General features: G+C 53.3%; 1 protein-coding gene across 2 annotated transcripts in view; it reads left to right on the top strand.

Annotated features, from left to right (window-relative positions):
- The first annotated feature begins 10296 nt into the window (after positions 1-10296).
- BIN3 (bridging integrator 3) overlaps positions 10297-16043 on the top strand; it is a 43493-nt gene continuing 37746 nt past the window's right edge. The window contains exon 1 of one of the 2 annotated variants that reach the window (XM_006741129.3): positions 10297-10404. In XM_006741129.3, the coding sequence (XP_006741192.1) occupies positions 10397-10404 (8 nt within the window). In that variant the 5' untranslated portion in view covers positions 10297-10396. The remainder of the gene's footprint in view (positions 10405-16043) is intronic. The other variant, XM_031036499.2, reaches the window with a different exon arrangement.

Below are 16043 nucleotides of genomic sequence, written 5' to 3'. Positions count from 1 at the left end.
ATATCATCAAACAGCTGTACACCTCTGGGACTCCTAGACAACACTCCTGTACCACACCAGGAGTTAGGAGACCTGGCTCCTGATCTTGACTTTGATATGAGGACAAAGCTGTATGATGTTTGCAAAGCCATAGCCCCCGCCCTCCACTGTCTTAAAGTCCCTGTCAGAAAAGTGGATGGTGCTAGTGGTGGATCCATATGGCACTTCAAGCTTGGATGTGTGGAGGTTCCAGAACCATCACCCAAGACCCACCTCCCCCCCTCATAGCTGGAGGGCTGAGCCGGGGCCCAGCAGGGGCAGGAAATGGAAAGGGCCTCTGCTTTTGTCCTCCTGGGCCCAAACCTGACCCTGCTTGCCACTGCTCAAAAGTGCTGTCCTCTTTCCAACCCAGTTGATGTCCTGGGGCCTCTCATTCTCTGGCCCAAGCCAAATGTGTATAAGATGACATTTGGTGAGGTCCCCTGGTTTGGGGTCTCGGCAGTGGCCTGTAGTGCATGGATCAACCCCAGGCCCATGGTCTGGAAGGCGCCAGAGGGTGGCTGGCTCCAGAACAGAGCCCTTGTCCTGCGGAGGGAGTAGCAGAATCGTGGAGGGCTCGGAGCTCTGCCTTTGGGCCCCCACTCTGAGAATTCCTACTACTAGGAATCCTCTGTTTTGGGATATGAGCCCCAAAGAGCCTCTGCCTCTCCTACAGGGGCCTAATCTCAGAAGAGGCCACCCAAGAGGTCCTGGAGCCTCATTCCTTCTTCCCATCCCCAAAGACCAAGTGTGCTTCTCCCCATCCTCCTCCCAAACAGGCTGCCCGGAACCATCGGCCCCTCCCTGCCGGCCCGCCTTTTCTCCCTTATCTTGAGCATCACCCATTTCTTCCATCCCTCCCCACACTGGAGCGTCTGCTGGGTTACCCAACCACCCCTAGGTCAAGCCTATGTCGGATGGGATGAGTCATTACCTCCATCTCCTCCCCAACCCTCCCAGGTCCCAGGGCTTGGTCTGGTTTAGCAAGCTGGGAGGGAAGCCTCCATCCCTTCCATGTGGGTAGCCTCCAAGGCCCCACAGGCCTATTGGGACCAGGATTTTCCTGGTATCTGGCCGGACTTTGTCTTCCCGGAAACAGTGCCTCATGGGCACTCCTATGTCCTCAGCACTATAGAGCCCCCCATCACGAACTAGACCACCCAACAGATGGCGTGAGTTTGCTTCCTGCCCGTCTCTCCACCCCAGCTCCTTCTCTGGCTAGTCATGGAAACGTGGACAGAGCAACTAACCTCTCTGGGCCTCAGTGGACACTTGGGTAAGTCGGGGTAATAACACTGCTGCTGCCTCAGGCAGGCACCAGCCCGGCTGCCTCCCCAAGGCCCTCTTCCAGTTCCCTGAGGCTGCTTGTCCTCTGCTCTCTCTCACGCTTGCTCTAGAACACCTGGCCTGCCACCACAGGGGTTCCTAGGTCACTGTGCCCTTCTTCCCCAGGTACCAGCTGGCCTTGGTTCCTGCGTCTCTCCCGTCCACACCCTCCGGCCTCCGCGGGCTGTCCAAACAAGTCAGACCAAACCCCTGAGAGCAGGCCTCCAGACAAACCTCCCGAGGTTCAGGTCACCGCTTCCCTCCGCACTCTCCCCACATTATCCAGGGAACCCAGAGGTGATGGAGCACAGCACAGTTTCCCCCCCCCCCCAGGACAGGAAGGTGGGCTCTGTCCTCACACAGGCTTCGGCCCTGGGGGGGCCCTGCTCCCATGACCCCATCTTTGTGCCTGCCCCGCACACGCAGGCGCGCAGCAGCCCCGCTCCGTTCTCCCACAGCCCAGGCTCCCCTGCTTTCCCTCCCCCTCTCGTTCCCTTTCTGTGCTGTGCTCCTAGAACACACCCTCCCGGCCCACCAATCCTACACAAGCCACCGTGCCTTACAAGCCTCAGCTCCACAATTTCCCAGCCTGCCTTTGTGGGGAGGGTCTTTGTGATCTGCTCCCGAAGCCCCTCGCCCCTTTCTCCAGGGAGGAAAAGCAGCCCAAGGCCCCCAGCAGCCCAAGCAGCCCCTCCCCAGCATCTGGTGAAGGCACCAGAAGAAGGAAGCACTGTCGGTTCTTTTCCCTGAGACTCCTAGATTTTGCACCAAAATGCAGGGTGTGCTCCTGTTTGCATTTTTTTTTTGTTTCCTTTCTGAAAATAACCATGAAACTATCATTTCCTCCCACTGCCTTTTCCCTATCTTATTTGGATTAGCAGAGTTGCTGGGAGAGGTGATTTGGAGCCATGGCAGCCTCCTTCTCCGACCTGGGTCCAGAGAACTCACAGGTGGCTTTCAAGCACGTGCTGCCGGGGGGGGGCCAGGGCCCCCAGTGGGGAGGAGAGGAGCGCAGACACTGGGCCCCGCGGAGCCCCGTGACTCCCTCAATCATAGACCTCCGGGAAACCAGGTTCCTGCCCCGCCTTGTCCCCAAGTTGGCAAATCCTGGGAACAACTCTGCCCTGGTTTCCCCTCAGCTGCAGCTTCTGGGTGTGGGGGGCGGGGGGGCAGCAGCTAGGCCCCCTCCCTTGGCTGACCGCATGATGGTGGCACACTCTCAGAGTGAGGGGGGGGGTCAACACAGGAGAATCTGTCGTTACATAAGAAGGAACACGGGGTGCACGCTGGGGGGCGTAGTTCTCTCTTTCCGTTTTGTTTCCATCCAGTGCCTCCTCCCATTCCGCCATTCTAGGCATTCATGCTGGTCCTCCAAGAAGCAAGCCCCTAAAGATGCCAGATCCAGGTCCGGGTGGTGGATCAGAGAGGCCCCCAAAGGAACCTGCCGCACTCTCCCCCTGAGTGCCTTCAGGTCCAGCCCACTTCCCATGACTTGCCTGAGACACTGGGTTCTCACTACCTCCCCCAGCCCATGCTGCCGAGGCTGGAGGCTCGGGCAGGTCTCAAGCCCTCCCTGACAGCTCAGGCAGTGGGGAGAGGAGAGCAGTTAGAAATGACGAGGTGAGAAGCCAGCACTCCTCGCCCTGACTCCTTTCACAAGGCACCCCATCCCAAAGGCTCGGAGCCCCAGCTCCAGGATCCCAGTCTCCCAAGTCCACAGCTGCCTGCCTTTGTGTCTGGTTGAAGACCACCCGACGGAGGGTCTCTGAGGTCCAGGAAGTGACAGTGCCATCCAAGGGATGCCTAAGGTTGGAAGAGGGGCTAATGCCTGGGCAGCACACAGACCTTGGCCTGGCCCTCTGGGGCAGGGGGACTTTGTGCCCCCAGCCCCCTCCACACCTTCCCTTAGCCTCTCTCCCCTGCACCGCATGCCTTCTTTGGGAATTCTTTCCTGATCTGTCCAGAGATACAACAGGCCAGGACTGGAGGTGCACTGGCCTGGCCTCAGTGGCATGTTGGTTCCTCCCACAGGGCAATGAGACCCTTTCTACATGCCGCTCCATGCTGGGCACCACCTTCTCACTGCGCGGATTCACCCTCAGGAAGCCTGGAGGAGTGGTGTCTGCCCCATCCACTGACCCCCTTCTCTGGGTTGGCCTGCTACAGTGGAGACCTCATCCCTTTCTTTGAGGGTTCTTGACTGCCCCAAAGGCAGAAACCCTGACATGATGCCATCCCTACCCCCACAGGCCTTCCAAACACATCCGCCCCCAACACCCCTTTGGTCCTGGCCCATCTCCTCCAGCGGGACCCTTCTCCTCCCCCACTCCCTGCACCAGGCTGAGCTGCTGGGCTATTTGGGGCTTTGGCTGGCCCTGCAGTGTAATCAGTGCCTCGGGATAATTGCCACCTGCCCTGCCGGTGTCTGGGGGCTGTCTCGGCCACAGCAGCAGGGGGCGGACACTGGGCAGCCAGGCCCACAGCGAGGTCAGGCTAGGGCAGTCCTCCCCACTCCCTAGATCTGCTCTCACCGTGCGTGGGACCTATGAGGATTCCCTAGGAAAGCCATGCCCTCCTGGGGGCTGCGCTCACCTGGGGTACCCCATGGCTTCAGCGGAGAGTGGAGGACTATCCCAGCCAAGGGACAAAAGTCCTGAGGCCACTCTATCACGCATAATCAGCTCAAAGCCTGTCCTCCCTATACTGCCATCTGCTATCAGTGGGTAACCCCTTCTGTCTGTGAGCTGACCTCTGGGCGGAGCCACAGCTGGAGACGGACTTTGCAGCAAGAATGACTTCTGTTTGACCATCCCAGGCTCTCCTGTGGCCAAGCCCACCAAGCCTCTTTGTCCTCCTTTGGGGGGGTGGCAAGGGTTAATGAGATGGCACATGAGTGAGATCCCATAAATGCTAGCTCCTACCCCCTTTTGCTCCTTTTTTTTTCTACTCCAAGGCAGTTTAGATAAACCTGGTTTTAAACTAAGCCCGTCGCCTGTCGTTGTCACTTGGCCAACTCTATGACTCTTGAGCAATTGGTTCAGCCTTGGTTTCCTCATCTATAAAAAGGGTCCTCAGAAGAGCTGCCTCATCAAGTTACTGAGAAGAACACATTGTCTTGGGATGCCCGGCGGGCTCGGTCGGTAGAGCATGTGACTCTTCATCTCAGGGTTGTGAGTTCGAGCCCCATGTTGGGTGTAGATTACTTAAAAATAAAATCTTTTTTACAGAAAGAGGATACATTATTGAATGCATGTCAGATAATTCGCCCAATACCAGTAGCACTCAGCAATGATGGTTGTTATTACGGACAACCACAAAGAGCAAAGAATGGGCGTGGGAAGTATCAGGAACCAACTGTGCCACACTCAGGAGGGCAAAGCCTGAAGAAACATGCCAGGGCTGACGGGACCAACCACACAGCAACCCCAGTGCCTGGACATCCTCTGGGGCAGCTAGGACCCTGAGGGTGAGGGGGACTTCTCCCAGGATTCCTCCCTCTTGCAACCCCGTTTGCTCTAAGGTGATGCCATATAAGCTCCTCATGGTCAGAGAACACCAAACACTTGTGGCTACTTTATTTTTTAAAGAGAATCAGCAACAGCAAGATCAAGATGAAGTAGCTTTGATCTTGGGAGATGTAGAAATAAAATTGTCTCTTTTTCTTTACTGATATAATCCAAAGGGTATTTGTCCTAATCCTTGGAATTCTTTACATATCCATGAGTGGCTAGCCAAGTGAAGGACCATTCAGACAAATTCCTTCTTCCCAGGATGGAGCACCATGATGGGAGTTGGGGGTGGGGGGAGTGCGTCAAAGGGCTGATTCGAAAGAATAGGATTCACAGGGCCAGCCTGTCCCCGATACAGCCCAGCTCCATCCCTCCCTGCTTCAGACCTTCCCCAGAGAGGTGAAGAGCTCCCATCACTGGCACCCAGGCCTACAGGACAGACCAGGAGAGCGCCCCGGCTCTCTTGCCCCATCAGCACCAAAGCATGAGCAAAGGCCACCCAAAGTACCAGCTACTGTCCCCCTCAAGGATGCAGAGGCAGGGAGCATGCTGGAGTGGAGGGCGTGGAAAGTGGGACCCATCCCCATCTGCAGGAGCTGCTCAACCCCAGCCTGAGCCCTGAGAGCCCCAGCCCAAGGGAGCAATTCTTTGGCCTCTCCCCAGCCTGGGCACCAGCCCCGTGTCCCAGCCATCATGGGCTCCGTCATCCTCTTCAGCCACCAGTGCCCCTCCTCAGGAGCAGCATCTTCAGTGACTTCCCTCTGCCTTCCTCTTTCCAGGTGTACCCTGGACCCACCTGGAGGAACAGGCCACCTGGAGCCAACTCAGACCCCGGGAGAGCGTGGGCTCGGTGCTCCTCCTGCTGGTTCTCTTTCCAGTGGGCACCTCCTATTATGGGTTGAGCTATCGGGGGCTGCCCAGCCCGGAGGAGCAGCCCTTGGACTGATGCCCGGGACACATGTTGTCCAGGGGGATTGTTTTCCCTCCTGGGTGCGCTCTTTCTCACTGGCGGCTCCTCCTTGGCTTCTGCGAGCTAATCAGGGAGAAGGAGGGGGAGGAGGGGGACGCTGCTTGCCTTCCCCGTTATCTGCAGCAATCCACGGTGACTAATGCTCCCAGTTGGTAAAAAGGCAGTGTAATCAAAACACTTTTTTTTTAGTCCTTAAAGTTAGTCATTCTCCCAGAGTGGAGGAAAAAAAAGCCCACAGCAGGCACCATGAAATGCAAGCTGAGAGGCTCCTGCTGCGGGTGGAACTAAAGCATTGGCCATGGGAGCTCCCTGTGGGTCTGAGGCTTGGGCCTTCTTCCTCCCGGCCCTTGGCTAGCCTTCATGCACACCCTCCTTTGTTCTTGCTTTCCTCGACATCTGGGCTGTCTGATCCCTGAAGGACTTGCCTGCCAAGTCCAGAATCTGCCCTTTTCTCTCACCCTGCCAGGTGCTGCCACCTGCTGGTCCTGAGCTCGCCAGCCAACCGGGAGGAAGCATATAAAAGCTCCCAGGATGAGGCCGAGCCCTGAATCCCTCTAGGTGCCTGGTCTCATGCTGGTCCGTCCTCCAGCCCCAACACAGCCATTCAGTGTTCGTGCTGCTCCTTTCCACTTGGCCTCGACAGAACTATAGGCTGTCTACAGAAGTAGGAATTTCAGGAGTCAGCAGTAAGAGGGTGGTGCACTACCGTGGCAAAAAACGTAAGGCTCAGGGCCAGGGAGCCCAGGTGGGAGAATTCCATCTCCCTACTTACCAGCTATGCTTTGTGCTGATCACAATAATAGGACCGATTTCATAGCGTCATTGCAAACAATGGAGCCACTTAGAACAGTGCCTGGCATATTGTGAGTGCTCAGTTATTAACTCATAATAAAAATAATAACAATGACTCAATAATAAAGTAGAATGTACCTCCTTAGTCATCCAAGGCAGACATTGCTAATCAATTGCAGAACTTCCCCACCAATGGCAGATTCCCCAGAATCCTCACTATGGCACTCCAGGCAGCCAGGAACAAGCAATTCGAGATGGCAAGTGGGATGGCACCCATTTGCCATGCCAGATCTAACCCAGACTCTTTATGTTACAGTCAAGAAAAATGAGGCCCCAAAGAGGGAAGAGACTCCCGCAAGCTACTTGGAGACAGAGCCAGGGTCCAGACAGCTATTCCTGGCCCGACTGCTTAGCTAGCCCAGCCTCTGACTGGCCACTTTACCCTGATGTTCGAGCCATTGAGTTGTGTTTCCCACCACTGGAAACTTTTACCCACATATCCTCTATCTTCTCCTACCCTTGCTCCTCTCTCGTGACCTTGGCCCATGGCTGCTCAGGGAACCCTGTTGTTCTGGGGCATCTTGCTGAGCAGACACAGAGCAGAAGGAAGTGGGTAGTGAAACCATATAGAAACGTGAGGGTCTCGGTCTGAATTTATGCTGCAGGAGCCTCCTGGGGCACAAAGACCTTCAGGGCTGCAAAGGAACTCAGCCCATCAATTCGGCCCCTAACAGTCAGTCCCTTCAGTCTCAGCCCTTACACTGTAATGAAGTCCCTAATGACCCAGCTCCAGTTCTGGAATCCTGGCTCTTAGCTGATTAGAGGCTGGCATGGTGAAAGAATCAGAGGGTCAGCCCTAGACCTCTGTGTGGGGAGGGCATATAGGACAAGCCCAGAGAGGAGGGTCAGTGGGGAGCACCTGCTTACCAATTTCCGAGTAGAGGTGAGGGATGTAGTGGCTGAACGGGTTCTTTGGCTGCTTGCCCTCTGGTACAGAACTTTGCCCAAGCAGATCTCTGCCACCTGAACACTCTGAACTTCAGGCTCAGACTCTGGGGGAGGAAGCAGTATTCACCAGGCTTGCATCCAGGAGCATCCACCTCGGTCTGAAGCTTCTCCACTCCCAGCTTCCACATAGAAGCTGAATTTGCTCCTCTTCCAGCTCTCCCCTGAAGGGGCAGGATCAACCTGACCTGCACGGTGTTGTCCTTTGGTTCCCAGAAGAAAGACGTAGCTCCCAACCGTGGGTCTAGAGACCCTGCAGTTGAGTTTTCTATGACAGTGGGAGGTGTTTATGCTTCCACGTGTTCAGCTCCCCAGGAATCAATGTGACATGGCATGTCATGTTCATGGAGGGAAGCTTGGGGGTCCATAGGACAGCAGGGTGCCTGGCCATCCATCCTCAGCCTGGCACATCTCAAGCTGAGCAAATGAGCCACAGAGAAGGAGTCAGAGCAGGGCACTTTCCAGACAGACTCCAAGAAGGCCAGAATTCTTTCCAGGACCCTCAGAGTTCCTGCTGGCCACATTAAAGAGCCAGGGTTGAAGGTAAGCAGCACAGCCCTAGTTGGGCCTGAGGCTGAATCCTTCCCTCTCCCTTCCCTCCCATCCCACCCCACCCTGAGATGTCACTGTTTCCTCAGAGCTGCTCACTTCTCTCAGCTTGCCTTTCTGTTCAGACCCCATCCCACAGGCCTCCCCTATATTCCTATTTCCTGAGGACCTCTTCAGTCAACAAGACAGTCAACTTAAAACCTCAAAGTGTTGGCAACTTTGGTGATATTATCCATCCACTCATCTTCTGGACAAGGGGGCCAAGGCTCAGAGAGGGGATGTGACTTCCTGAGGTCAGTCCTAGTGTCAAAGATGGAACCAGAGCTCAGGACTCCTCCAGACTCCTAATCCAGAGCTCATCATTCTTGTCCTATGGGATGTGTCTGCTACCCCCAGCCCTGAAACAGACTTCCCCTGGGATATGGTGGTTGCCTAGGCTGATACTTTTGGAAATTCTTTAGCACTTTGGGGCAATAACTAAGGGACACAGAGCATGGGAAAAGGAAGAAGCAGGTGGGAGAGCCATCTACAGTTGTTAAAATACCAGAAGGTTCAAAAACCACAGCACCCCTCATCCACCTACCACACCTTGAACAAAGCAGCAAGGACTGTCCCTCCCTTTCCCTACTCTCTGTCCAGGCTGCCCTTTGGTGACTTCTCCTCCTCTTTATTCTTCAGGCTGCTCTAGTGCTCATTTTGGCCTGTTTCCTGAGGAATAACATGGTGATGAAGCTGATGTGTGGAATGCACTTGGGGGCCCATCCTCTACTGGAAAACCTCTGTTGAGTCAAACACTAGACTCTCAACAATGGAAACAGAAAACACAAACGAGAGATCATCTCCTGTGGATGATCCTGAGGCCCCCTACTCCTTCTGACCAAGCACCTACTCTCCCCTGGGAACTCAGAACAAGTAATGCACATCTTCTGTTCAGTGGCTTAGCTGCTCTCCAAATGACCCTAAAACACTTGAGATCCATTTGAAGGAGAATCCCAGAGAGAGGGCCCTTGTGGGCCCAGCAGTTACCTGCACAGGTCCCGCTGCTTGCTTTTCTCTTCTAAGGTAGGGAGGTTTTGGGGGGTGAGGAGACCAACACGGCCCAAGGCCCCAGGCAGCTTATGAGGCACTAAGGCCCTGAATTCTGACTTTCAGGGGACCCAGAGTGAGCTGCTTGTCCGGAACTCAGTACCCTTCTCAGCTAAAACAGGTTTCCTGTGCCTGGACTCTCTCCAGCCCTCATCTCGGATTAAACTGGCTAGCCTGAGTTGCCTCCAGGACTTGGCTTACACATTGGCTTCTCCAAGAAGCCCTCACTAAAACTCGTGAGCAGCTTGCAGGAGCCCCTTCTAGGCAGCCACCGGACCCTGTCCTTCCCCATCATATGTGGTTACTTAGTTGCCAGTTACCTCTCCCTCCAGGTAACTAGGTCTGGGAGGGAGTAAGGGCAGGATCCATACTTCTTTTTCAGGGTTGTAGCCTTAAGGTTAGCACAGTGACTGGCGCATTGCAGGAACTCTGTGAATATTTGTTAAATGAGTAAAAAGAATGGGACCGTTCACATCATTTGGGTTCTGTAAAGGGGAGCAGAGGAAAGGACTGCGAGACATGGAGCAACACTTACTCTTTGCTCTCTTTCCTTGGGTAAATCTACAGAACATTGCCAACCCAAAAAGCACCTCATATTCAGAGCCTTGTGCCATCTTGAAGAAGCGAACAGATCCATTTGTGTCTTTGTAACAGGTAAGGCATGTACAGGGTACACAATTTAAAAGATACAAAAGACCATACGGTGAATGTAAATCCCGCCCACTGGCTCCCCAACTGGCTCCTTCCCCCATCGACAAGGACTGCTACTGTCTCTGGATTAGAAATTTCTTCACAGACAAAAACTGAGGCCATAACAAGGTTAAGAGGCACGTGTAGTAAGCGAATGAGAATTTTACAAGTCAGTATCTCAGGCAGAAAACGCACCCGGGGGTCCCCACGCCGCCGCCACAGGCTGAGGCCAGAGCCCCTAAGGGCACGCGCGAGGTCTCGAGCCCGGGCAACTGCGCTGGACGCCCGCCGCCGCGGAAGGGTTAACGCCCCGGGCCCCGCCCACCCCCGCCTCTTCCGGGCACAGGGGGCGGGGTTTACGTCACTTCCTGGAGACTGGCTGAATCCGGAAGTGATCCCTGAGGACCCAGTTGCGGCCGAGGAACCCGGCGGCAGGGCCAGGTTCGGGACCATGAGCTGGTGAGTGAGGCCCGGGCGGCAGAGCGCCTTGCCCGCGCCCACCTGAGTCCCTTCGCCCGCGCTGCCCGCCCTGCCCGCACGGACCCTCCGCCCTTGGTCGTTCGAGGGCCCTTGCACCGGTCTTTCCGGGAGGCTCCGTCTCTCGGCAGGACTCACTGGGAGATGGGGCGGGGGAATCCTCTTGGCCTGGGATCCCGCGTCTGTTTCCTGACTCCTTCTGTTACATGGAACCTGTCCCGTCTTCTCCCAGCTGCTTGGAGTGAGGAAGTTTCCTGTTTCCTCCTCTTGTAAATATTCGTTGAGGTGGAGTAAAATGCCTTCTTTCTCCCCTGTGGACATCTCTCCACGGCTCCCGTAGCCCCAGAGCTGTAGTCCTCACTCTGGGGGCCCAGTTCACTGATCAAAAACCCACTCGCTTTCACTTAACAGTCTTCAAAAGACAGAACTTGCTTCCCTTTTGGAAGGGTCCAGAATTGAAAACCCACACCCACACTCCTAGTGTGGGATTGAACTCGTTTTAATCATTTACAGGGCCATTACCCACTCACTGTTTTCTCTTGAACATAGACATAGGTAAGCTTAAACACTGTGGGAGCTAGCAGGCCATGAGACAAGACGGTAAGGCGTCTCAGAGTAGTGGAGTCACAGCTCCAGGGTTGAAAGGTATGTTGCTATATGATGCCCATAATAGATGAAGGCTCATAGTAGAGACTTCTTATAATATATAATGGTTGATTTGTTTTGTAAGACTCGGTTTGCCCAAAGGGCCTTACCTTCAGGCCCAAGGACCTGCGTATCCACAACCCCAAACCTCCGGGGGTCCAGCTATCATTTGCTTATGTGAATACAATGACCCCCAGAGATGTACAAGATGGATCAAACCTCTTGGAATCCAAGGTCCGTTAGCATAGGGACCGTGTTTGCCACTCTTCCTCATAGTCTAGCCTGTTTCTTTACACAAAGTAAATGCACGATAACTGGTCATAAATGAATGAAGATAGTCGAATATCCTTCAGGAAGGCTCTCGCAGGCTCACATTTGACCATTAATGGAAACTACGCTCTGGCCACAAGCAACGAATGTCAGCCAGTGTTAAGGACAATTCTCTAATGTAAAATGTAGACCATTTCTGTCCCCTCCTCCCTCCTGCTTCTTAGAGAAAGATTGATGGACAAATGTCACACAGTTGGTGCCAGCACGTGAGGAAGCCGGGAGCAATGCCCTAATAAGCCCCGGCAGGAGCTGCTCCTTTCCCCTCCATCTTCGCTCCAGGAGGCCGATAGGGGGCTAGAGCCTTAAAAAGCTAACTTTCCCATCTTGTTATAACCTAGTTAGTGATGAACAAAGTGGCAATCCTTCAATTCCCTTTCCTAGAGGAATTACTTCCTTAAAGTGTCAGCCTGGGTCCCCCGACCTTGTGATATAGATGTCCTCTTGCCAGCCGCATCTGGAATCTTTGGAGTTCTCTTGCTTAATTTTTCAGGGTAAAAACCAGGAAGTACAAATGCGTTGTATTGCTTAGATTGGCATTTACAATTTTAAAAATCAATCTTTTCTTCACAAAGCGGGAGAAGAACAGAGCAGAGCCCAGGGTAAAAGAATCTCTTGGTGATCTGAAGCATGCTGTTTCCACCTGTCTGGAGGAAGGCTTTTTTTCTGAAAAAGTAATAGCCTGTTTCCTAAGGCCTGTCAGGTTGCAGAGAATTGAAATTGACAACTGCCTGTTCAGCAAAAGCTGAGATTTTTATCCTGCAGAATTAACTTACTAGTACATGTGCCGCTTGGCACCTCCTTGGAGTGAGGGTCAGAACCAAAAGGGTGGCTTTGTCCCTCAAAGCTGAGATTCCTTTTTCTTCCTCTTTAGAGGGCCTCTACGTCATCTCTTACGTGGACCCTGACCCTGTCTCCCTGAGAGGGGAACAGCACTGGCGCCTGGGCACACAATCACACTCAGTTCCAGACTCAATGGCTGGCAAAGGGAGCGGGGCTGGGTCCTTCTGATTCACTCCTGGAGTGGTTTTCCTGCTCCCAGAATGAATCCATCCATTCATCCGAGTCTGGAATTCTCAGTGGGGGAAGAGACCAGAGTGACGTAGGGCCATCATAGGAGGCCGATGCCCAAGGTCAAGTTCACCAAGCACATGGGGTATGCCAGCCATCATTGAATAAGGCCTAGGGGCATGCAGCCCATGGTCCCCAGAGGGTAACCATTGTTCTGGGCTAGGCTAGGCTTTCAAAATGTCACAGTGAGAAATGTCCAGTATTGATGCCCTTTGCACACTGTGGACTGCATTTGCATGAAGAGTGAGAGGTCTTTGTTCCCTGCTTCCTCTGTGCATGCAGCCCACCCACCCCCTGTTTGTTTAGTGGGTACCTGCTGCCTTCCTGTACCATCTACCCATCCATTCATCCACCAACCACCCACGTGTCTTCTTGCCAGGTGGTCCAGTGGTGTGCCCTGCTAGGAAGAAGGCGTTTGATGTTCACATCTCAGGTCACTGATCTACTGTTTGGGCCTAAGTCAAACGCTTCCTTCTCCTCTCCTGCTTGTCTCCCCCTCTCTCTTCTTGTGGCTGTGTCATTGTTATTGTATGGAGGGAGAGTTCAGTAGAATTAAGAATATAATTTGCTTTTTCAATCTGGCTTAGCTCTCTCTAGGGATTGTAGCCTTCCCTGGAACCACACACCTTGATGCTCTTAGGCTTAAGTGACAAGGAAAAAGGAGTCCTGTAGGAAATCTTCCTCTATTAGGGGTCCAGAAGTTTGACTCAGAACGAAGGAAATTAGGGTCTGTGCAGAGAAATGTGGCTGGGAGCTCGAGGGGTGAGCTCAGGTTCTGGTTCCCTCCTTCACAGGGTGGCCTGGGCAGGCGTTCAGGCTTCCTCTGTCTTGTTTTCGCCACCTGTGACATGCAGTGGATAATCCTGGCTGACGCTGTGCCACCCAAGCCTATTGTGAAAAAAATGGAGACTGTGATCGTTTTCTGACTCTTCTGGGCTCTTCTACCTCTCTCTGCCCCCTTAAATATTGATACTCCTTGGAATCCATCCGCCCCCATCCCACCCCCATGTTCTCACCCTGTATGCCCTCCCCATCATCTTCAGGATAAAGGCCTGACTCTGCATGGCTTATAAGGCCCTCCTGGACCTGGCTGTCCATCTTTCCTCCTGTGTCTAAGCTTTTCCTGGCCTCTGGTGCCTCTGCCCCTCTATATGCACTGTTCTTCTGCCTGAAATGCCCTTCACTCCTGTGTCGTCCGCCAGGCCGACGTATACTCATCCTTCCAGAGTCGGACAGGCTTCACCTCTTCTGAGGGTCTTCCCTGAACAGCCCCCCACACCCTGCCAAGCTGACTTGGGTGCCCCTCTTCTGACCCTCATTAGCATCTGTACTTGATTTGTTGGTTTACTTGTCAGTAACCCCACCAGTCTGTGCATGATCGAGAAAGGGACTGTGTCTTGGTCACCACTGTATCCCTAGCAGTGTCCCCAGCCGTCGGTACATGTTTATTGGATGTATGAGTGAGCACTATTTTTCCATTTCCTGACTTGCCTTAGCTCAGGAAAACTTTTCAGATAAAAACGTGCGGAACTTATAGGCCGCTTCCTGAAATGAAGAGCCTCTAAGAGTGCTGTCATTAAGTCAATGAGGGAAGAAGCGGCTTCAGAGCCTCTCAGAGACTGAGTGTTCTCTCCCCTCTGTCCCTGTCCCCAAACTGCCCTCTTCCATACTTGCATAGAACTCCTGTAGTACCTCCACATCCTTCCAAGGACCACAAACGTGTTCCTCTCCCTCACAGACTGCGTGAGGGCAGGATCTACAACTTCTTCACCTTTGTGTTGTGTCTACTGTTTGCACATAGTAGGTACCTAATCGGTAAGTGTCAAATGAAAGGAATGGACTATAAAGAAAGGAAGGTTAACTGCTGACCAAACCACCCATTCTGTTTCACACATGTTCTCGGTGGAGTCTCTTTTCCCTCTAGTGTGATCCTTGCCATCGTACATTTGTACAGTGCTTTTAACTTTTCAAATTACTTTCCCCTCCATTATCTGATTTCGTCCTCACGTGTACCCTCGGAAGTATGCAGTGAATTCACTCACGGAGTACCTAGCAGAGCCAGAACTAAAATCTGCATCTCCTGAGTATTCTCTGTGCTTGAACAGAAACATTAGAAAAATGGCAGACCAAGGGCGCCTGGCTGGGAAGTGGGAAGAGCACGTGACTCTTGATCTCGGGGTCCTGAGTTGGGTGTAGAGATTATGAAAAAAAAAAAACAATGGAAGACCATTCCCAAGCTGATTTGGCCCCAAAGGAAGGTATTGGGCTTTGCCAGCACGTGTGAACACTGCCGGGGTGGTAGTGAATTACAAGAAGCTGCCAGTTTTCACACTTAACGCAGTAGAGGAAATCCCGTGTCGTGCACACGTCCGGGTGTTCTGGACCATCTCAGCTTCTTACTCTGGGGCCTCTCTGCCTCGAGCAGCCTTCCCCCTCACTTCTTTGGACAGGCCAGACTCTCCCCAAGTTGTTTCCTCTTCTTTGGAGAGCAGGGTGGTGCCCAGAAGACGGACCCTTTGAGGAGCCCGTGTGATTCTCTAGTTGACATTGCTTTGGGCACCAGTGTAAAACATCTCACTCCTGTTTCAGCTGTTCGTAATGAGAGGGGAAGGGACTTTTTCCACTTTTGGAAAGAGCCACGTATCCTGAATCCCACAGCTTCTTCGTCAAAGATGTTTTCTTCCGTGTTGTACTCTTTATGTACATGTGTTGGGGTAGCTTCAGGGTTGGCAGGTAAGCTATTAGAGTTGCTTCCCCGAACCCATTATTTCAGTGGTTAACCCATTTAAATAGGGCCCACTACGACATGTTGCACACAGGTCGTGCTCAATGACTATTTGTGGATTTAATACTCAGTGAACATTTCTACTGTACAAGAGCCTGTGCTACATGTTGGGGGACATTCCAAAGGCTGTAGGAACCAATGCCTGTCTTCAGCCAGCATATGGAAAGCTCCCGGGATTCATAGGAATGACAGCCAATCCCTAAATGTCGGTGTGGCATCATCAAGAAAAATTTCAACCGGAGGATGTGATTTGAGCTGAACCCTGACTAGCGAGTATGCAGTGTTGCAGTGGGCAGTGAGAGAGAAGGATGGCGTGGAAAAGCTGTGTGGAGACGGAATTCGAGGTGGTCCGCCAGGAGACCGGCTTTGGGTTTAGCGAAGAGGGCTTTGGGGAGAGGCTGCGTGGATGACAGGGGGCACCAGAGTCGGGGCCACATTGTCGGTGCTTGCGGTGCATCGCTGAGCGCCGAAACTGAGCTTAGGCTTTTGAAAATGGAAGGATTTTGAGCATGGAAGTGGCATGCGGAAATGAGTGATTTCATCGGGTTAATTTGGCAGTGGTCTGTACGAGAGCTCAGAAAAGAGGAAGAACAGGGGCGCCTGGGTGGCTCAGTTGGTTAAGCGACTGCCTTCGGCTCAGGTCATGATCCCGGAGTCCCGGGATCGAGTCCCACATCTGGCTCCCGGCTCAGCGGGGAGCCTGCTTCTCCCTCTGACCCTATCCCCTCTCATGCTGTTTCTCTCTCTCTGTCAAATAAATAAAAATAAACAAAATCTTTAAAAAAAAAAAAAA

This window comes from Leptonychotes weddellii, chromosome 2 (assembly GCF_054177405.1).
Source record: "Leptonychotes weddellii isolate Sample4059 chromosome 2, ASM5417740v2, whole genome shotgun sequence".
Lineage (NCBI taxonomy): Eukaryota > Metazoa > Chordata > Mammalia > Carnivora > Phocidae > Leptonychotes > Leptonychotes weddellii.
This window is presented reverse-complemented; position numbering and strand designations above follow the sequence as displayed.